Below are 23,022 nucleotides of genomic sequence, written 5' to 3' on the forward strand. Positions count from 1 at the left end.
CATTCTTTTGTGTTTGCAGGGTTGTGCAGAAATAAACTACAACTCATTGCTCATGTGCTACATACAGTAATCATTATATTGAGATAATGATATACCGTACATGTATATTGTTTATTAAATCGCTACCACTCACTGATAATGCATTGCTTTTCCATTGAACACGCAGTTCCCAGAAAACGGTTTTTCAAAATTGTAGCAACACGTCTTTTGTTGTGTAAAGACTAATGTGTAAAGACTAATGTGTACGTCATGTACGTGTAAAGACTAATTTGTCTTAACATGGAAGCTCCAGTGTTAAAGTGTTTCACAAAATCGTATCATTTAGACTTTTTTTTTTTTTTTAACTATGAATTTATTATACCGCGCACACATTCAATGTTTATCAATGATTGATCAGTGGCACTTCCGGTCCATTTATTTATTGTAATTTGTTTCCAAATTTGTATGTATAAAAATCATGATATTCACGAAAAGCGCAACACATTACCCCGTTTAATAGACTGGTCATCCAATAACACCCGTGATCGGTTCCCAGCATGCATTGCGATCATATTACAGAAGGGACCAAATTCAGCAGCACATATAAATCAAAATATATAAGTTGACGCTTTTGGCACGCGTTGGATAGGTGTGAGTTTGATTTTATTTATAAAAAAAATGGAAGAACATTCCGGAGAATGTTCCAATAATATTTCAGACGTTCTTACCATTTTTTTTAATTATAGACCAAGTCCAGATCGCAAACTGTTTTCATTTTGAAACACAGGCAAACTTAAGAAAGATCCAACAAATCTTTCAAAATTACAATGCAATTTTTTGAAATAATTTTAAACCGCAAGTAGGCTACCAAATTTATGCCCTGAAAGAAAATAAACCAAGATTTTTAAAATCGCGTTAAGGGCTCTGGCCGAGGGCTCTGGCACCGCTTGGCCAGTATTTATTGTGAGACATGAGAGCACATCAAAAATATCCAATTGCATTCTAAATTCAAAGAATGTCCTTCTGATATCAAATAATGTTGATTTTTTTTAAATTCGGGACACAATACACATTTTATGGCAAATGATTAAAAATTGATATTTTTGATATTTAACAGTCCTCGAAGTAAACGTTATAAATGTAATGATATGTACTTAAAATGTATGTAGCTGGGATGAAAAGCTGACGATCAATTGAAAATTTTGACCTTTCGTATTAAAGATGTGGATGTCTTGCCCCAATATGAAAGGTCAAAATTTTCAATTGATCGTCAGCTTTTCCTCCCAACTACATACATTTTAAGTACATATCATTAAATTTATAAAGTTTACTTCGAGGACTGTTAAATATCAACAATAAAAAAAAAAAATTTGTCATAAAATTTGTATTATATCGCGAGTTTCAAAAAATCAAAATTATTTCATATCAGAAGGACTTTCCTCGTATTCCATATGTCTGGTGTATTTTCAGCTCCCACAAAACATTATTTTCAGCCCCCGCAAACGTTAATATCCGATTCCTTAATTCACCAACACGGCTCACAAATAGGACTGTGTACATTTTGGTGCAAAATATCGTGCGCAAGGCATTATGGGTTTGCATCTGCCTCTTGATAATGCCAAGTCATACCGCGGAATTAAGCGCTAGATCAGCACGGGTTTTCCATGGACTGCTTCAGTCGAAGTGTATCTACAACTATGATAACCACTTCCCTGGATCCATGTACACGTAGGCAAGTTTAAGGGGGATTCCATCATTAAATGGCTTAAACGGCACAGGTGGAGGATGTAAGGAGAATGTCTTTAAGACTGGGGCAAAACGATAGATCCAAAAGATAATGTCCTTGTAGAGTGCAGGGGTGAAATATCGTAAAGGTCAATTCCTGAATTAGAAAAATTGAGAGTTTTATGTATGTCGAGAGCAGAAGTGAAATAAAAGGAAAGGAAAGAAAAGAGAAGAGAAGAGAAGAGAAGAGAAGAGAAGAGAAGAGAAGAGAAGAGAAGAGAAGAGAAGAGAAGAGAAGAGAAGAGAAGAGAAGAGAAGAGAAGAAGAGAAGAGAAGAGAAGAGAAGAGAAGAGAAGAGAAGAGAAGAGAAGAGAAGAAGAAGAGAAGAGAAGAGAAGAGAAGAGAAGAGAAGAGAAGAGAAGAGAAGAGAAGAGAAGAGAAGAGAAGAGAAGAGAAGAGAAGAGAAGAGAAGAGAAGAGAAGAGAAGAGAAGAGAAGAGAAGAGAAGAGAAGAGAAGAGAAGAGAAGAAGAAGAGAAGAGAAGAAAGAGAAGAGAAGAAATGAAATGAAATGAAATGAAATGAAAGGAAAGGAAAGGAAAGGAAAGGAAAGGAAAGGAAAGGAAAGGAAAGGAAAAGAAATGAAAAGAAAAGAAAAGAAAAGAAAAGAAAAGAAAAGAAAAGAAAAGAAAAGAAAAGAAAAGAAAAGAAAAGAAAAGAAAAGAAAAGAAAAGAAAAAAAACAACAATTAAGATAAATAAAATATAGAAAACCTAGAAAATTTGTTTATTACAAATGTACAGGTTGCTATCGATAACATTTCAGTCTTACAGATTTTAGCATTTTTCTCCTCTTCTGACATCACATTGAATCTTGATGAAGCCCTATCCCGGTTGCTGCAACAGCTTGTAAAGATATATCTTTAAGGGGGCCGTTTAACCTTATTCATTTTCCTGAAACCGTAACCCTAATTTCAAATGCTAACCGCATATTTCCCCCGGCATATTTCTACCACTATTCCTAAATCCTAATCCTAATACGTGTACCCTAATTTGTAACCCCAAATCATAAAGTCTAAATTGTACACTGAAAGACTTCTCCAAACGTGCCATTTTCATTGGCTGACCTTTGTTGGTCCGTAGACCCCAGCCAGCTTGGGTAGCCGTGTAAACGCTTGCTCTACAGAAGTAATAATGACTGAAATTCTATCGAGAATAGTGAGCAATGACTTTTTCTAAGGTATATAAAATGTTAATGTTTAAACCTTTTCACAAAATCTGATAAGTATGATGTTAGTTGTGCTGTTTTTATAATCGCTACGGATTGTTAAACAACAAATAAGATAAATAAAATAATTATTAAAAAAAAACTAGAAAAGAACAAGAAAAGTGAAAAGAAGTAAAAAGAAAAAAACTTGAAGACAAAAGGAAATAAAAGAAAAGAAAAGAAAAGAAAAGAAAAAAAAAAAGAACAGGAAAGAAATGAAAAAAAAAGAAAAGAAAATAAAAGAAAGAAAAAAAAGAGAAGGAAAGAAAAGAAAAGAAAAGAAAAGAAAAGAAAAGAAAAGAAAAGAAAAGAAAAGAAAAGAAAAGAAAAGAAAAGAAAAACAACAAATAAGATAAGTAATGCATAGAAAAAATATACAAGAGCAAGACAAAATGAAAAAAAAAACTAAGAAAGAAAGAGAAACTCGAAGACAGAAGGAAAGAAACAAAGATATAAGAAAAAAAGAAAGAAAAAAAGAAAGAAATATGATTTGAGCAAAAAGGAGGTTACAAGACAATAGCCATTAGTCCAAAAGCCAAATAACTTAGTTGTAAACCATAATCCTTACCCCCACTCTAACCTATAACCTATAACCAAAGCCCTAAACCTAAAATATCATGGTAATGTCCCTTATATCATACCTTGAAAGAATACGTGGTACCTTAACACTCTTTTGGGGAGTGAATTTCACTATTCTACAATAAGAGAGTAATAATATCCCTTATTGACCCTACACCTAACCCTAATCCTAACCTTAATTTCCATATTTCCCTAAACCATAACTTTAACCCTAACACCCAACCCTCCTTTGCTATCGGAAGTTAAAGAAGAAAGTAAAAAGGAGAGAAGATGAACAAAGAAGTCACTTGACACCCCAGGATTCGAACCTGCGACCCCCCATGCCAAGCACACGATCACCTACTGGTAGCTAGACGGGTTTCGCTGCCCCAGGCAGCGAATCTGTGAGCATATAGCACTTAGGGTGATTGTGTCATTGCAGACCCTGCAGGTTCACGCATGCGCAGTGGTTTTCATTGTGGTATTTATTTCCGACTAATTACCCTTCCGACTAATAGACTGTTCCCAAAAAGGGCAAACTTACAAACATAAACACTCTCATTTTTGCATTTTGGTATTTTTGCTTAGAGTAGTTAGACTCATTTTCACTGATTATCTATACAGTCATGCATCTATATTGTAAACTAAACAAGACAAGTTTACCGCACTTTCATGGATGTTGCCTGAAAATGTCATGTTCTATTTTATCACCACGGCTATGATGAAATTTTAAATTGGAATTTATACATTTGGTGTGAAAATATTAAAAAATATTTAAAATAATAAAATATTATAAAATTGCATTATTAAGTTTAGAATGCATCTACTCGACAGTATGCCATGTTATCCGTTGTTGTTCCAATCAGCAAGCCTTTTGTCTTTTGATGGTATGTTGCAATTGTAGATGCTGTTAGGAAATCGCCCGGATCTTGAAATACCTCACTCACTGAGTACGTGTGTGTTAGCCTGCTGGAATCCTCCCATTTCACATGTATAACCTATAATGAGACGATATATCCTGTACCATCAACCATGATTTTACCAATATCTTTTTCATATTTTGGACTGAAACTTTCACATTTGGAGCACAGTGCATGATGCATTTGAAATCGATACAGTTCAGGCCATGGTTGAAACACTATAGGAGCAATTCGTTATAATTATCGTGGCCGAAAAGAACTTAAGTTAGTATAGTGCATGTAGACGACTGTGTAGATTATAATTAACACTGCGTCATTTTCTGTTTACTGCAAAGTAGTACATTACAGGTAGCTATATAACATTTCAGTCTTACAGATTTTTTCTCCTCTTCTGACTTTAAATTGGATCTTGATGAAGCCCTCTCCCAATTGCTGTAACAGCGTGTAAAGATAGGGGCCTTCTTAACCTTATCTCTCTTCTGGAATCTTAACTCCTATATTCTGACTTCACATTTGATCTCGACGAAGCCCTCTCCCATTTGCTGTAACCGCTTGTAAAGATATATTTTATAGGGGGCCTCTTAAGCTTAGTCCTCTTCTTGAAACCGTAACGCTAATTTGAAATTCTAACTGCATATTTGTAGCACTAATCCAAAATCATAACCCTAATACGTGTACCCTAATTTGCAACCCCAAATCAAAACGTCTAAATTGTACACCGAAAGACTTCTCCAAATGTGCCACTTTCATTGGCTGCCGCATTGGCACCTTTGTTGGTCCGCAGACCCCACCCAGTTTGAGTAGCCGTGTAAATGCTTGTTCTACAGAAGAAATAATGACTGAAATTCTATCGAGAACAGCGAGCAATACCTTTGTCTAAGGTATATAAAATGTTAATATTTCAACCTTTTGACAAAATCTGATAGGTATGGTGTTAATTGTGCTGTTTTTATAATCGCTACGGATTGTTAAAATGCATAGTTACCTTTACCTAACGTTGAGTCAACAACAATTAGATAAAATATTGCGTGTTATTTTAACACGGGGTAACAAACACGTTGAATTGGACATTGAGTAAAATGTATACCCATTTTTAACAGTGTAATAATAATAGGTTTACGTACTTGTGAGGGTGAAATTACAGATACATCTTTTAAATGATCCAGCAAAGTATGCAGAGTAGGTTGACATCCAATCCACAGGTTTCCATTACCAGGTTCCACAAAGATGTCATCAGGAGAAGTTCCTAAATATACCTCCTGATATTACGTAAAAATACACATAAACATCATGATAGAATGCTTTATTAACCAGATATATATTCACAGAAGCTGAACCATCCTTCGCTATAGTCGTCAATTGTTGTTGTGTGTCACTGATAATATACTGTGCACAAAAAGCATCAAAGTACGCAGAATAAATTTCTCCCATCTATCGACTACTTTATTTTGTAATTATTTTTAGTGTCTTAAAAGATATTGCTTTTGTTTTAAGTGTTCGGATACTCTTTGTGCGCAGTATACAATGATCCGTTTTACCATTTCCGTTATTGTATCTCTTTGTTATGTTGACACTTATTGCTACCATAGCACTTCCGATATTATCCTACTTTCTAGTATTGTTACATCTAATCTATTTAAGGGTGTCTCCGGCAATCACAATATTATGCATTGTATGTAAGAAAAATAATTATCAAGCACGAATCACGTGGTTTTATTTAAAACAAACTCATACTGACAATAAAAACGAATAAAAACATCCGTCTCTCAACACGCGATATTCAAACTTCCCGGGCGCCGAAATTGTCGAGTGCAATGACGTCCCAGTAATACAATGCCTCATTTCAAATATTTAGTTTTAGTTTTGGTTTTGGTTTTGGTCACGTGGTTTCCTATTGTCCTGCCTAACCACTTGAATCACAAGATATCGAACTCATTGTTTCTACCTTTTGTTTAAAACTAAACATTTGTGACAGGTAGTTTCGGTTTTGGTTTCAGTTTCTTATAAGTGGTGTGACGAATAAAATTACAGGGTTTGAAGTTACCTGATCTGAGTATACAAAAGAAATGTTTAAATTTCGCAGTGCAATATTCACGAGCAGAGAAGTCGTACAAAGCAGTCTACATTTGAAAGCATTGATTTAGTTTGAAAGCATTGACTTGAGACTACGAAATAGCCTAAGCTGATTTCACTGTGAAAATATATAGACCATCGAAATATTTCCACAGACATTACAATAGACACTTGACAGATTATACATTTTAGTGATATAAACACTATTATACACAACTCTATTTATGTGCATGTCGCATGACGGAAGATCAATATCATAGAAAGCTGGTTTAAACTGACTTTTATTAAATTTATTTATTGGAGAAGAGAGAGAGAGAGAGAGAGAGTTAGAGAGAGAGAGAGAGAGAGAGAGAGAGAGAGAGAGAGAGAGAGAGAGAGAGAGAGAGAGAGAGAGAGAGAAGAGATCGTCAGGGAAAGAGTGTGTGTGTGGGGGGGTGGGGTAAGGGTAAGGGAGAAAGAGAAACAGAGGGGAGAGAGCATTGGAAGTGGGAAGGGAAGGAGGGGGAGAGGGGAGCTCAAGAGTGGAGTGGAATAATAGGGAAGAGTCGATATCGAGTGTGGGGAGGGGAGGAGGAGGTTATATATAGGTGGCGGAGGGAACATAGGTAAGAGGTATGGGTTGTGCTTTCCGGGAATAATCTAATTCATAATCAAATCATCTACATCATCATGCATCGTTTATATTTCAGACAAATAAACAAAACACCCCACCGGGCCCCCACCCCCTCAATATATGCACATGATTTCTACATGTAGGCCTCGTATACATATAGAACTCGGGTGTAATTATAAGGTGTCATGGAAGTGTGCCACCTACGGCAGAGAGCATCAACTGTCGCCCGCGTTGATAGATATCGATAATGAAAATGTTAGCACAATAGGCTATTATATACGTATGGTTATAGGCCATTATACTTTTGATTATATATACCCTCTTGTGTCCTCCGAGCACAATAGTATTATGATTGCAGACCAGTTCATCTCCATTTTTTAATCCCTTGATTTTTGGTTTCTGAACAAAAAGAGAAACCAAAACTAATGATTTGAAATGAGGGAATGAAGGCTGACGACAATAATATTGAGCACAAATAACCATTACGTCATTGCACTTAAACAATTTCGGCGCAGGAAATTTGAATATCACGTGTTGAAAGCCGACTGTTTTTATTGTCAATTAATATGAAATCGTTTTAAACAAAACCATGTGATTCGTGCTTGATAATTATTTTTCTAACATATAAGGCATAATGTTGTGATTGCAGGAGACTCCCTTTAATTAATAAAATCGCGAATACCAATACGGAAACGATCAAAAATCGCCAAGCGTATTCTAATAGAATTGTATAATACAAAATCACACTGGTTTACCTGAACTAGCTTCAGCGAAGAATCAGTGTTGCGTTCGAAAACATTCACTCTCATGTTGAAAGGTTGGGCAACATAAACGAATCTGGAATGAAATACGGATGTCTTTTACATTGAGTTTTATCTTATACGTTTGCTTCTTCTTTTGTGTTTACATCTTTTTCTGGGAGTGATATGGCTAGAACTCTTGAGATTTCGAGATTTTTAAACCTGTCCCTCCCTGCTCAACAACAGGTCCTGTCAATCAAATCTGAGACAATGGAAACACCGAGAACAGAACTCGAAAGCATTGGCATAGTAAAGGCCCGGTCACACTATGACGGACGATAAGCAACGAAAGGTGACGAACGTGAAAATCACAAAATGTTGACGGTAAAGCGACGACAAAAAGAGGAAGAACAAGATTCGGTGACGAGTGGGAACGACCTTTAGCGACAGCACGACGGCAAGGGACGAAAGGCTGCGGCAGGAAACGGAGACTAGCGACCAAATCCCGACGTTGTCTGAATTACCAAGCGATTCCAACAATTCGGTCTCAAAATAACAGTAGAAACGAACCTAAAATCGGTCCACTTTCTCGATGCCCACTTAGATCTCAGGGATGGGAGTCACAAACCATACCGCAAACCTAACAACCCACCAGTCTACATCAACACTAAATCCAACCACCCTACTGTAATAACCAAGAACATACCGGCAGCCATTGGTAAAAGAATTTCCAACTTATCTTCAAATGAGGATATGTTCAACGCAGCAGCTGACACATACAACAACGCTCTGAAATCATACTGCAGTTACTGTCCGTTTTCCTATACACAATACACAGTGCTCTCACCATTGACGCGTGACCTTTACAAATGATCTACGTTGGAAGAATGGGCACTTGCCTAGTTAACATCACTGTGTGAAAAATAACCAGCCAATATGTTAGCTATTCTCCAAACTTCTAGCAAATATATTTCTCTAACATGACCTAAAATTACAGCTAGGTTAGATGTTTAGAAATAGTCGCACTTTTGTAAAATATGAGTGAGGGCAAGGCATAGCTAGCCAACTCCCCGTGTTAATTGAATGGAGATTTGACCGAAAATATTGGTATCGGACCGCTCACTTCTGAAGGATGCCACAAAAAACGGTACAAGCTACATTTTAACTATTCTCTGGCAATCATTATGATGAGTTTCTTATATAGTATGCCGAAATTGGGTACTGTAGGTGATTGACAAATGGTCGCACTTTTCTGATAAATAAGTGACAGTGAACATGAAATATCAGCGCCCATAAACCCAAGTTAGTAGCTAGTTAGTGGAGGCCGTCACGGGACTGATTATTGATTATTGAAGTGCCTTATTAATAGATACGCACGATTTAGGGCAAGAAAAACAAACCGGGACACTTTTGGAGACATCATCATCATCATCATCATCATCATCATCATCATCATCATCATCATCATCATCATCATCATCATCGACATCATCATCATCATCACTTTCTACATTTTTTCTAAACAACATAGGGCCTACCGTTTTGAAATGCATGTAACTATAATTATTGTTTAGAGCGTGATGAAATAAAACATCACGATTTTCATCACAAAACAAAGTAATAGGCCTACAAAAAAAATACATTTTTCAAGAGTGATTGAATAAAACATCACGATTTTCATCACGGAACAAAGTAATACATAAGACATCGTTTGTTTGATTGCAATCAACCGCGACAGTTCGTCTCACACACATAACAATGCACTGCGATCAAATATGTTGATGACAACATTTGATTGAATGGACTGCACTGCGCCATGATTACGTGCGCCGGTTCAAATCCTTTGTTTGGAGCCAATCAATAATTTCACGTACAGCCTCTATGCAAATTAGAGTTTACACACGCTGCAGCTGGGGTAATCGACCGAAGCTTGTTGCCGTTAGTGATCGAATGCATGAGCTTATTTGCTTTACTGAATCGATTTACTGGATTAATTTCCTGTTAACTGGGTTTAATGCCACAAAGGTCGAATCGCCTTTGCCATGGACCATGACTGCATCATGTGCGGTTATACAGAAGCTATCAAGTTCAGCAAAAGGGAAACAACACAAAGAAGCAATAATAACAAAAGGAACAGAAAGAGAAAAGTGATATGGTTCAATCCACCATATAGTATGAATGTGAAAACCAATGTAGGGGGGGGGCTTTTATAAAACTGATCAAAAAGCATTTCCCCAAAGGTACAAAGTTGAACAAAATCTTCAACAGTAACAGCATGAAGGTCAGCTACTGTTGCATGCCAAACATGCGCAGCGTTATAACATCCCATAATGCGCGCACTAACAAAAGCAATGAAAGCAAAACACCTAAGAAAATGTGTAACTGCAGGAAAAAGGACAGTTGCCCCTAAAAGGGAAATGCTTGAGTAAATCAGTTGTTTACAAGGCTACTGTGAAATCTCAAAATGTAACAAAAAGAGTACATAGGCCTTACAGGTAATACTTTTAAAGAAAGGTATAACAACCACTCAAAGTCATTCAGATCAGATAAATACAGAAAAGAAACTTAATTGTATGTGTGGAAATTAAAGGAGAACGAGGTAGATTATGCAATCAATTGGGAAATCGTTAAGAAATCAAATACCTTCAAGAGAAAGTCAGGGATTTGCAATTTGTGTTTGGAGGAGAAGTTTACAATTTTGTGTGAAAAACGTATCAAAGGAAAGGATCTGTTAAATAGAAGAATTGAGTTAATTAGTAAATGTAGGCATGGCAACTGCACAGGCCAGCAAGCCGTGTTAAAAAGAAGTAGTTTTAAATTTGTGCTCAGTCACCTGAAGATTGCAGGGCATGAAACACAGTGTTGTGGCACTCGGTGTGTAAACCATATCAATTTGTAAATAATAATCTAAACTTTTAATATCTATATCAATAATAATCAAAAATATTAACAACAATATCTATTATTATAATCAAAGATATTAATATCAATATCAATTAGGCCTATTATAATCAAAGATATTAATATCAATATCAATAATAATAAAAAATATTACACATATCAAAAATAATCAAAAATATTAATATAAATATCAATAGGAATCAAAATATGAAAATCAATAATAATCAAAAATATTAACATCAATATCAATGATAATATCAATAATAATCAGAAATATTAATATTTTTGATTATTATTGATATTATTTTCTTTTTTTTGAACTTTAAAATTGCATCGTGCCGGGTAGTCTATTGAAATCGAAGTGACGTTTACCAACGACTACCAACGAAATTGTGACGACCTCAAAACGACTAGACACGGCTTCGCACGGTATGGAAACGTCAAAGAAATGAGGGTTGCGGTCTCCAACGAAATCTGAACGGAATCACAATTGATTCTTTTGCCGTCACAAAATTTTCAACATGTTGAAAATTTGCCGATGAACGCGACGAATAATTGCGGCCGTCTGCGGTCGCTAACGGATTCGTCAGCGACAACTAACGGCAGCACACGGTGAGTGGCGGTAAATTCAAAATTGCAATTCGCAGCTTAACGTCGCTTGTCGTTCACCCCTATTCGTCACAGTGTGACCGGGCCTTAAACATAGAAAACGACCAATGTATCCGTTGGCACTATTGTTTTTGTTTCATCAAGGGTGTACCACAAATTGGCAAAAGTAGAAAAATACAAATTCTGAAAGTTGAACATTGATCCAATGTCCTGTTGAATTCATATTATGTGCTAGATAGCAATGCTCTTGCATGAAACAATTTTCAAGATTAGGTTTATTAATGGGTTTAAAGATGTCCAATGTGCAAGTCACATCATATGTGTAATGCCATTGATTATAATGTCCGAATGAAGTAAATCAGTTTGAACGCAGAGAGGATAAAACTGGAGTCCAGAAATGTCCAGGTGCCTTGAAATGGTGGCAAAATGGTTTAAATGGTTTCTGCAACCTATTAGGGAAATGGTGGCGGGAGATTTATTCCCTGATGTGTCCATGTTGGGTGGAAGAAATTAACAGCCTTATGAGACGAAAGTCCTTCAAGGTCTGGGAACTCAGAAGAAAGAAAGAACACGTGTCTGTCCCATAAGGCGTCAGATGACTATGGAACACACAAAAACATCGTTTTGTGTGTTCATTATACGTGTTTGAATGTTACTAGGTCCTTTATGGTGTAACCACGTGACTTTATTATAGCAATCGAAATTTCCGAGTCTTCTTGTAATAGACGTCGGCCTCCTTGACTGTTATTTTCTTCCAAGCACCACTCCCTTGTAGCTTTTATCCGTATTCTATTTCCCGATATGTTGCAGAAACCAACCAATTAAACCATTCTAAAGGCATCTAGACATTTTCAAATTCTTAAAATTTTCTTCTCTGCGTTCATACGAATTTCCATTTTCTTGCATGATGTCAACATAGGAGACATTGTCCATCCAAATGATTAGCCTTATCAGATATCCAGCAAAGAACATTACCATCTGGTTTGATGTAAAGTGTAATCAACAGGATATATACGATGAATGTTCAACTTACAGTTTGTCGAATTCTCCTTTTCAGCGATGTTGTAATACTTTTGTGTAGTGTGTGTTGTATCACTGGATACTAAACATGTGGTGTATATCACCCCATGCTAAGATGCTTGTGATACAATGGAATGATGTCACGGTGGAATATCCACACAACAACATGATAACTATACTTTTTAAACCACGAATTCGTGATCTGTCACGGGTAATTTGTTTTTGGAATAATTGCCTATAACCTTACGCCCGTAGCTGCAATGATCACTTACTTATAATCAGGTGAAGCAGTGATTCCATTGTCGCCAAATCCTTTGTCGACAACTACCCGCAACTCATTACCATCGTAGTAGCAGACATTGCCTTTAGTTAACTGCAAAAAAGTCTCCAAGTTTCTACCGATGAAGCTGGTTGCGTGACCATCGTTAGTTAGGTAAAAAGTTTCTGGACTTACTGCAACTACATCGTTAACACTGAAAAGTTAAGGATATATTTATATATATTATTATTAGATAGAGATGGTATAGAGATATTAATGCAACAACATTTATTTACCTTTCTAAATCGATCAAACTGTAGCGTTGAAATACTTGCATGCTGTTGCTGTGTCATGCAATTAAATTCGGCTTCGTTTGAGTCAGTTGGTCAGCAGAAGATAATGACACTCTTTGTTGTGCCTTTGAAAGGTAAGGCAGATGACATTGTTCATTCTGTTCTGACCGTATTACATCATTGATATTATCAAAATCATTCATCTTGCTTTGAATAATTATTTGGTTAAACAACATTTTAGTATACAATTAAAGACAGAGATAAAAAGAATTTATCGCGTCTGACGTCATCTCAAATTCGAGCACAGTTTGTTTACAAGTGTCGTGATGATGATTTGCTGAACGCGGCGGTATAACCAGGCGTGTTGTTGTTAATTTTGCACCTTCAAACATGCAAACCATCTCAAAAGTTGGGTATTTATAGCAGAAAACTTTTTTTCGCGAAGACACCATGTCAACAATGCCTAGAAAAGCTGCTTTTTGCCTTGTTAAAGTACGTAATATTTCGCCATTTGCTGCTATTCCTTTTCTCCGATCAGCACCAGATAGATCGGTCTTCCTTTTACGCGCTGTTAACCTGTGTAAACCAATCAAGGATCGTAATTAACAGTGACATCAGACGCGATAAATTCCTTTTATCGCTGTCTTTAATTATAGTAATACTACTTACATTATTCTGTCATCAATATCTTAATCATGTGTTTAGTAATCATCACAGCCACCACTTTGCAAGATGTGTCTGAGCGTAATGATATTGTTCATAGTTGACCAGGTAGTTTGTCGCGTGGATACTCTCTTTGATTTGTAAATTAAAGTATCGCTCTTATTTGTTTATTGTGTATCGTAAATCCCCATAAACAAAATCACCAAAATAATGTTATGAGTTTTCACTAACCTTCTCATCAGGGGATCAGTAATCGATTTCCTGTGATTTAGGGTAAGTGTTTTCTGTTCAAACTGGAAGACTTCAACGACCTCTACGTCACTACGATGATTAACAGCAAAAATTGTGACTGCTCCTAAACAGAATAAGAATAAATTGTGGTAATTTAATAATACGATGAATAGTGGTTATTGAAAGTTATCATTTATTATTGTCAAAATGTTGTCTTAAGAAAGAAACCCGTTTGGTTTTTTGAAAAACTTGGTAAACAACAGAAGAGGTTGCGATTTACATCTTTGCCGACACAAACTTCTCGCCAAACGGCCGCTTAATGACTGTTTTGTACTGCATCACACAATGTATGCAACGTGACTGTTTCCCTATAAAAAGGAGTATCATTTTGAAAAGAACGTTATGATTATGCACACAGTGGTCCTCAACTCCAAAAATATTATATTTCTTGTAACGAATTTCATATTCGGGGAGCTCAAGTCAAATTTATGTGTAGCAGCCTTCTTAATCAACTGTCCATCTTCAAATGGACTGCCGCCCTCAAGTAACCATCATGTTGTTTGATATTTGTGGTCCTAAAAAGGACAGATTATATAATATTGAGTTTTCTATGTTTGTCTAAAACATATGACTTTACACTGAAGGGAAATAAGTCAATGGAATAAGTTTTCATTTCATTTGTATGAATTGATGATGCCTGCTGTATAAAGTGGTACGTATGGATGTATGAGTCATATGGCAGCATTTCATGTGTTCTCACGAACGAGCGGCCATACGGCGCAAGGCGTAAAGAATTTCGTATTCTCTAACAACATTAATTGTTTGTCTCATGTTTATGATGTTCCATCGGACTTGTGAATATTATACGGTATGTGTTTTCATTTTATTTTTTATATTTCAACAACGCCATTACAACTATTATTTATATAGTGTTGTCTGCATTTTCGATGTTGCCAATTCAATCGGAAACTCATTTGAAACTGAATATATGAATTTTACAGCCTTTTTGGAATCATGCAATATCAAACGCGCATCATAATTTATATTGGACATGAGACAAGCTATTAATGTTCCCGTAATGATATAAGGCATCATGATCGTCTTGCATTTTCAGCATTTATGTTAAAGCCATATTATAACATTTGCTGAGTAAGACGCCCTCACTGAATTTTTTAAATTCCTTTTTTTACACGATTAAATTGGACTTTATTAAAACAATATACCCTGCAAAAATGAAGACTCTAGATGCAGTAGTTTTGTCAAAATCCGAGATTTTGAATAAAACGCCGGATTCGGCGCTTTATTATTACGATGGAATTATTAGTCGAACGCATACACGATGTTCATAACACACAGTACGTACACGGCGTGCGGGACGATGATATACATAACAAAGGGTCGCACCACAACATGACCGAAGGAGTGGTACGTATTGGCGACATGTGCGCTGGTAGTAAATTCCAATTTTCTTTGCTTTGCCGTAGTTGTTCGGCTCAAAAATAAAGGGATATATCTGACAGTAAAAGCTAACATTTTATGGCAAAGAAATGCTAATCTATTTTGTTTGAAAATGTTATAATATGGCTTTAATAAAGACATTTTGTGTAAAAGTGTGTCGTGTTGTACTGCGTGTGACATTCAAAATCATTACCTGATTTGTGATCTTCGTAAGCACTGATTCCGTGAGGAGAAAATCTCGACAAATCAAACGCCTTTCCTGTAAACTTTAGCTCGATGGCACTGTTCTCTGGATGATTGAAATCGAATAGGAATAAAGTTCCACGGTGGGCGAGAATTTTCTCATCCAATATAAAACCCATGTGCACGGGATTGATACCCTGAAAAATGACCCGGAATACAAATAATAACACATTTCTTTTTTCATGTTATTTCTTAAAATTAAATAATCGCATCGCATTATATACTGCCAAAACAAACATATCAAATTATAAGTTTTGGTTTCTCTTTTGTTCAGAAACCAAAAATCAAGGGAGTATAAAGTGGATATGAACTGGTCTGCAATCATTACACTGTTGTGCTGGGAAGATGCATATAGGCCGGGTATATAACCATAAGTATATAATGGCCTATTGTGCTAAGCAGAACGATCGGATATCTATCACCGCGGGTGGTAGTTGATGCTCTTCTGAGAAGTCTGTCTTAGGTGGCATACTTTCATGTCACCGTATAATTATAGCCCGAGTTCTACGGTCCCACGGCCTAGAAAACATGCGCGTATATGGGGGACTTTTTTTTGTATGAAACATAAACGATGAATGATGATGGATATGATATGATCCCATCCCATACCTCTTACCTAGGCTCCCCTCTCCCCCACCTACTATATAACCTCCTCTTCCCTAACCCAAGTCTCCCCCCCACATTCGATATCTCTTCTACCCTAAACACTATTCTACTCCACTCTCCACTCCCCCTTTCCTTTCCACTTCCAATGTTATCTCCCATCTGTCTCTCTTTCTCCCTCCCCTTACCTCCCAACCGCCAACACATACACCCCCTTTCCCTCTCTTTTCTCTCCCTCTCTCTCTTCTTATTTCTTCCATCAATAATAAAAGTCTACCTAGTCTATACTGGAAGTAACATAGCTTCAATCTTCAATCGATCCCCGTGTATGCGATATACATAATGAATAGACACTTGAGTAGGATTCGTTATTTATTTATAATCTTGGTTGAAATATTTCGATGGTCTATATTTTGTTCAAAAAGAAATAAGCTATGGCTAATTTGGAAATCGAACCCAAATCGGCCCTGATTTGGTAAAACGATCTAACTTGAAATTTGAACATTTTGAGATAAATCCATATCATGGGTAATGTAAAAGGGCGCTCTTTCCATTGGTGACATCCTCAAATCACCACCATGCCACCAAATAATGAGATTTTTATATTTTCTAATCTGTTTAATAATTTATTTTATTCAAAAAACGGCCAGTGTTCAAACTTTAAAGCTCTTTTTCTCGAAACAGCGATTTTAATTTCAAGTTAGATCATTTTACCTAATCAGGGCCGAAATGTAGATTGACTTGTTCGACTTATCTGCTCGTGAATATTGCACTGCGAAATTTAAACATTATTGTTGTACACTTAGATCAGGTAACATCAAACCAAGTGATTATCTTCTTCACGCGGTTATATAATAAACTGAAATGAAAACTGAATCTCCTTGATACAAATTTTAAGTTTCTAACAAAGGGTAGAAATAAAGATATCGATAATCATGTCAGTCAAGAGCTTAGGCAGGATAATAGGAAACCACGTGACCAAAACCAAAACTAAAACTCAATATTTGAAATGAGGGAGTGTACTTACAGATGTAATCAATGCCAGACCGTTTGATAATAAGGCTATGTTTTCTGCTCCACTATCTGTAAAATTATAAAGAAACTAAACCTTTACACTATTGATTATAATTAGCATTATTATGTGGAAGAGTTAACATTAGTAGTGTTCTAAAATATAGTCTACCTTAGTTTTTGTAAAACGGTACTCAATTCAGCCTTTGTGTAGAGTTTATTAGTGATGTTCAGTTTAGTGCATACAATATGAGACGGTCATCCATAACACAGTACCGGTGTAGCCTTTGTTTTTGTTATTTTTGTTGTTGTTGGTTTCAAAGCAGAGATGCATAATATGTACTGATGTATATGCACAATATGTGATGGTATTCAAATATTGAATGTTTATGAGTACAGGCAGTATCAACATGATTGGTACCCATCAGTTTCCAGTGATTGTAGACATGACTGCCACATCAAAATTCAACATAGGATCTGCACAATTTGTCAATTAATGTCATAAACAGTCACATAATAATAACTTATGGTCATTTCAAGAGGATCCTAGGTTGCATTTGGAAGAAGCAGGCTTTTCAATAACCATCAAAACTGGTGGGTACCAATCATTTTGATACAGCCTGTACAATGGTAAGAATATTTTCATGAGGTGAAATATGGACTGTTCCATTCAACGAGGCTTTGTCGAGTTGAATGGAACAGTCCTAATGAAAATATTCTTTCCATTGAACGAATAAAATTCAATATTCGTTTTATACAACTTATATTAGGTATATCACCTCAAAAATAATCGCAGCAGAAACACATTATTTAACGTTCCTACATTATTGAGCTTTATTAAAGCATCAAAAATCAAAAAACATAATTGAAATCGGTCAATGCATTGTGATGTAGTGTCAATTTAAAGATGCTCGTAGATGGAATGAAATCCTGCCACAAATGGCTGTAATGACAAAATCGGCACATTTCGAGATTTTGAAGGTTTATTTGGACGCTTGCTTGAAAAAGCAGCATTAATTTAAATATCACATGTTAAATGCCTATCTTTCCTGACTTCGTTATAGAAAAAAAAAAAAAAAAATCTATCATTGAATAATTATAATAAATTAACCAAATATACTATTTTAGCAATTTCGGCCAATCTGCAGACAAATTAACTCTCAAAAAATGACTAAGTTCAGCTAATTAATATGCAAAATTGATGCCAATAGAAAACCGTACATGATATAAAGGTGCGGGTTTTTTTGCACACATATGTATACAAAGTTCTTTCAATTGATAACAAAAAATACACAAAAAGTAATTAATTATGCAAATTAGGTAATTACAGTTAATTATGTATTTATGATATTATTATGCAAATTAGGCATGAGTAATTTTGGTGTTTTTTTTTCAATATTTAATGAACGTCTGTTCATTCATCATACATTTTTTAAGAATGATCCTTTATGAGGTTGAATAAATGAACTGCGGTTAATTATTTAAAAACAATACAAACAAATAAAAGTTTGACATTTTGACGGTGTCTGGAATATAATTTTCATTTTTACTGTAAACATGGTATGTGTTACCATTACTCAAAGCCAAGTCCGAAAAGTAAAAATAAAAATTCAGTTGCAATGAGACCTTAAATTAACATTTTGTCATCACGATTAACATGGGAGGACAATCAGTAAATGGAACAGCTATTTTACTGTACCGCGTATACAAAAGTAGTATGGCCTTGGACACACACAATGGCTTAGAGCTATTGTGGTTTGGAAAATTACTCCCTAAAAATATCATTGATTAATGTTTTGCTTCAACTAGTTTTAGGGAAGTGCTTCATTCGTTGTCGACGGAAATAATTTACATGCTAAGAAAGATTAGTATTTCAGCTAAATGGCGGTAGGTCCCTTTACTTCAATAGGCCTATATTTACTGATTTATGAGCGATCTTCAAAAATCCATAAAAACAGGCAGTAGTTCTTAAACAAAACAATTTTTAATTTTGGGGGACCCGATGGTAGCCTAGGAATGCTTCACACACCATATATTAAAATTCAAACAATTTGGATAAATGAAGCATATGAAGAAATTCATTTATCGACATGGATGTTTTCTAAAATTGGCCAAATTTGAAGCGCGCCCTTTTCAATTCACTGTTATGCTTGCATGCACAGTGTAGCAGAATTATTGTGCAGCCACTGTGACATACCTACTTATATATAAATTCCTTTTCTACCACTTAATTAAGGTGGCACGCAGGGTCACTCATAGTGGGAAATTTTAGACATTGTTTTGTATTGTATCTTTAAAAGTAATGAAGATAAGTACATAAAAGTACACATTTTCAGAAAGGAAATGATGCAAGGACTCCAACTAGCATGGCACCTTAAAATATCCCAAATTTTGGTCAAAATTGAAAAACAGTCACATTTTGATCCTTTTTGACCCATATTTTTAAAACGAAGGAAAAATTCAAAAATTTAAGAAAACACTTTCTAGATTTGTGTCTTTGGAACACAAATTTGAGTGATCCTGCGTGCCCCCTTAATCTTATAAATCATTAGGAAAACAAAATAAATTAACAAATATATATAAAGTGTATTTATTTTAGAAGTGACATCCACACCTATAATCGCTGAGTCGAGGTGGTCACCGAGCGCGCTATACACTCACGTTTGTCAGCGTTATCAAGGTAGCTGCGATTGAGTGCAATGGAAATGGACTATTGCACTCTCGCGGAGTGCAACAGTGTTTTTTAATGGCAAAAATAATCAATGGTAATTGACCAATCAAATGATAAGAATGTTTGTATAAGTAATGATTAGTATAAATGTTTAATAGAGCACAGAGCACCTTACCAATGCCTGGAACTATCCTGCATGGTCCCGGATAGTGTCGATATACCTGCTTATGAAAACCCATGATGTACCTGAAATAGAAAGTGTTAAATACGTTCGACAAAGAAGTCAGTACACTGTCCGTGCCTGCAATTAAGTTATACCAAAAAAAACCCGATTGTAATGTACTTAAGTAAACAAAGATACTCTGCAAAAATCAACACTTTAGGTGTTGTAGTTTTGTCAAAATCCGAGGTTTTGAATAAAACGCAGGAACCGTCGTTTTATTATTACGATGGAAATATTAGTCTGGTGAAATAGATTATCGATTTTACGTCATCAAATATTCCTTAGAAGTTAAAATTGCTGGAAATAGAATGGGATTAGATTAAATAACAAAGACGTGTTGCATTGACTATTCTTCACCCGCTAAAAAGTCTGTTGCGGTTCTGTGCAAATTGCAATGACACAATCATGTTAAATCTATTAAGGCCGACATTGTATTTTCTAATTCGTTACAGTCAGCCCCTTAAAATGTTAAAGAACAGCTATTGGTATTTTTACCATATTCATCATGTTTTCTAGCATTTCTACCTCCATATAATGTTTTTCATGCTCCCCTCATACAAAGGATTCTACCCACCATGTTTGAGCCCGATCAGACAAAGTTTGAAATTTGACCCCTCCGTAATGACCTTTGACCTTGGTTGACCTCGATTTTATTTCGGGCATATATTCCCCTCGTATCAAGGATCCCACCCACCAAGTTTGGGCCTGATCGGACAAGGTTTGAAATCCATGACCTTTGACCTTGACCTCCGATGACCTTTAAAACTACCCGGTAAACAGCGCACTCCCGATACCCATCTATGTCTGAAATATCGGAACGATGCGTCGAAGCGCGGCGAAACGCATAGCCGGACAGACACACATACACACTGAGCTCATTATTTTATTAGTACTAGTGCACCTGCAGCTGTGAGAGCCCTGATGATGTGAGAGCACTGGCATGATAGCGATACTGTTTGACCCCAGATGACCTTTGACCTCGGATGACCTTGGTGTAATTTTTTTCATGCTCCCCTCATACGAAGGATTACACCTGTCAAGTTTAAGCCCAATAGGGCAAAGTTTAAATTTAGCCCCTACATGACCTTTGACCTCGGTTGACCTCAATTTTGTTTTGCGCATATATTCCCCTCGTATCAAGGATTCCACCCACCTAGTTTGAGCCCGATAGGACAAAGTTTGAAATCCATGACCTTTGACCTTGGATGCCCTCCATATGTTTTTCATGCTCCCCCTCATACGAAGGTTTCGACCCACCAAGTTTGAGCCCGATCGGACAAAGTTTGAAATTTGACCCCTCCGTAATGACCTTTGACCTCGGTTGACCTCGACCTTATTTTGGGCATATCTTCCCCTCGTATCAAGGATCCCACCCGCCAAGTTTGGGCCCGATTGGACAAAGTTTGAAATTTTGACCTTTGACCTTGACCTCCGATGACCTTCAAAAGTACCCGGTAAACAGCGCCCGCCCGGTACCCATCTATGGCTGCAATATCGGAACGATGTGTCGAACCGCGGCGGAACGCATAGCCGGACAGACAGACAGACACACAACGGCTATTATTTTAGTAGTAGGCCTATAGATGGATTTTAAGTTCAGATTTCCGGAAATTCCCGAAGATTTCCCGAAGGGAAAATATGCCATATCTCCAGAAGGGAAGGTGGTACGAAGGTCAAACAACCACCAACATGTGTTTTTTACCCACACTATTATGTTATACCAATAACTCAGCTCTTCAGATATAGATATAAAAACAATCATCGCTACCTACACTTTACGTAATATTATAAGCATAGTGAAAAAATAGATTTGAAGATAAAGAACAACAATCAACAATTTTACTGTCCGCTTTTGGGTCAAGAGACGGGACATGCGTAATAACATTTGTTGATTGTCACCATGCACCAGTGGATTGTCCCAAAACAATATTCAATTCAACGTTTGAAATCTTCTAGTTACACATTACACACGTATATTGTAAACATGATTTGAATTATGAATTTTAGAAGACTTACAGAATTCTTAAGATGTGCTGAAGAGCCACCAAAGTAGCCACGGTTATAATTATTTTCCACCACATCACGCTTAAAGAATCGTCTGCTTGTGTTGTATATGAATGGACCCTACCAAAACAGTGCCAATCTCGTGTTATACGATCCGTGACGTATAAGTTTACAGAATAAACACAACTGTTACAATATAGTACTGCTTTACTCTGTGGTTGTATGACGTCACAGGTGGCATAATACGAGATAGCCAAAAGTGCTACGTGCGAATGTACGTGCCTATGCGTCATGATCATGTGTTCGCATTCTTTAGTAATTCGTTTATTCACCTTATCTGGGTTAAATGCAAAAGACATAATGATCAGACCCATTTTCAATAACCGGTCACACAAACAGCCGGAAGCCTAAATCAAAACTGTTTTGTTGTCATTCTATGCATTCTATCACACTCTATAACCTATGAAACATACTCCAGTATAATCTGTTAAGGTAAGGTGAGGGGGTATTGGGTATAGAATTACTTGAACACTTGCTATTCAGACTACCGATAAACTATTGGTACCGACATAATTTTCACGAAAATAGCAATAAAAATAAATTGATTGCTTTTGTTTAAACATATCTGTATACGTTATCTGTATACACGAGTTTGCTCAATTTAGATAATTGTGTTTTTGCATTTTGAAGATAAATTTTTCATTTGATTATATTAAGGATAGATGCTATTTTAAAATGTTGCGATTTGGTAGTTCACAGCATCTTGTGAATGGTATAGCGAATGTGTAGAAGAATTCAAATATCACAGATATACTTTTGTAGGTCATGTGGTTCGTGAGTTATGTTGTAAAGAGTACTAAAACAACAACACTTTTGTAAAACGTACATAACTCATTAACAACAATAATCATTGTTAAGACGTGAATATTAGTATTAAAAACATTCAAACATTCTTTCTTCG

The 23,022-nt window shown here is 36.1% G+C and overlaps 1 protein-coding gene across 1 annotated transcript; it reads right to left on the reverse strand.

Annotated features, from left to right (window-relative positions):
- Positions 1-4,089: 4,089 nt before the first annotated feature.
- LOC140141993 (serum paraoxonase/arylesterase 2-like) lies at positions 4,090-22,174 on the reverse strand. The gene is made up of 9 exons (XM_072163894.1): positions 22,074-22,174; positions 20,010-20,080; positions 17,180-17,235; positions 15,500-15,686; positions 13,849-13,972; positions 12,675-12,875; positions 7,888-7,969; positions 5,571-5,705; positions 4,090-4,524 (listed from the first exon to the last, which is right to left on the reverse strand). Exons 1-9 carry the CDS (start codon positions 22,136-22,138, stop codon positions 4,339-4,341), a joined length of 1,107 nt encoding a protein of 368 aa, XP_072019995.1. The 5' UTR covers positions 22,139-22,174; the 3' UTR covers positions 4,090-4,338.
- Positions 22,175-23,022: the final 848 nt, after the last annotated feature.

The sequence above is a fragment of the Amphiura filiformis genome, chromosome 20, assembly GCF_039555335.1.
Source record: "Amphiura filiformis chromosome 20, Afil_fr2py, whole genome shotgun sequence".
In the NCBI taxonomy this organism is placed as follows: Eukaryota; Metazoa; Echinodermata; class Ophiuroidea; order Amphilepidida; family Amphiuridae; genus Amphiura; species Amphiura filiformis.

Coding starts and splice junctions, on each gene's coding strand:
- LOC140141993 (XM_072163894.1), bottom strand. CDS start 22,138: ATGTGGTGGAAAATAATTATAACCGTGGCTACTTTGGTGGCTCTTCAG. Junction 17,236..20,009: donor CAGGATAGTTCCAGGCATTG/GTAAGGTGCTCT, acceptor ATAATTTTACAG/ATAGTGGAGCAGAAAACATA. Junction 13,973..15,499: donor TTACGAAGATCACAAATCAG/GTAATGATTTTG, acceptor TATTCTGTTTAG/GAGCAGTCACAATTTTTGCT.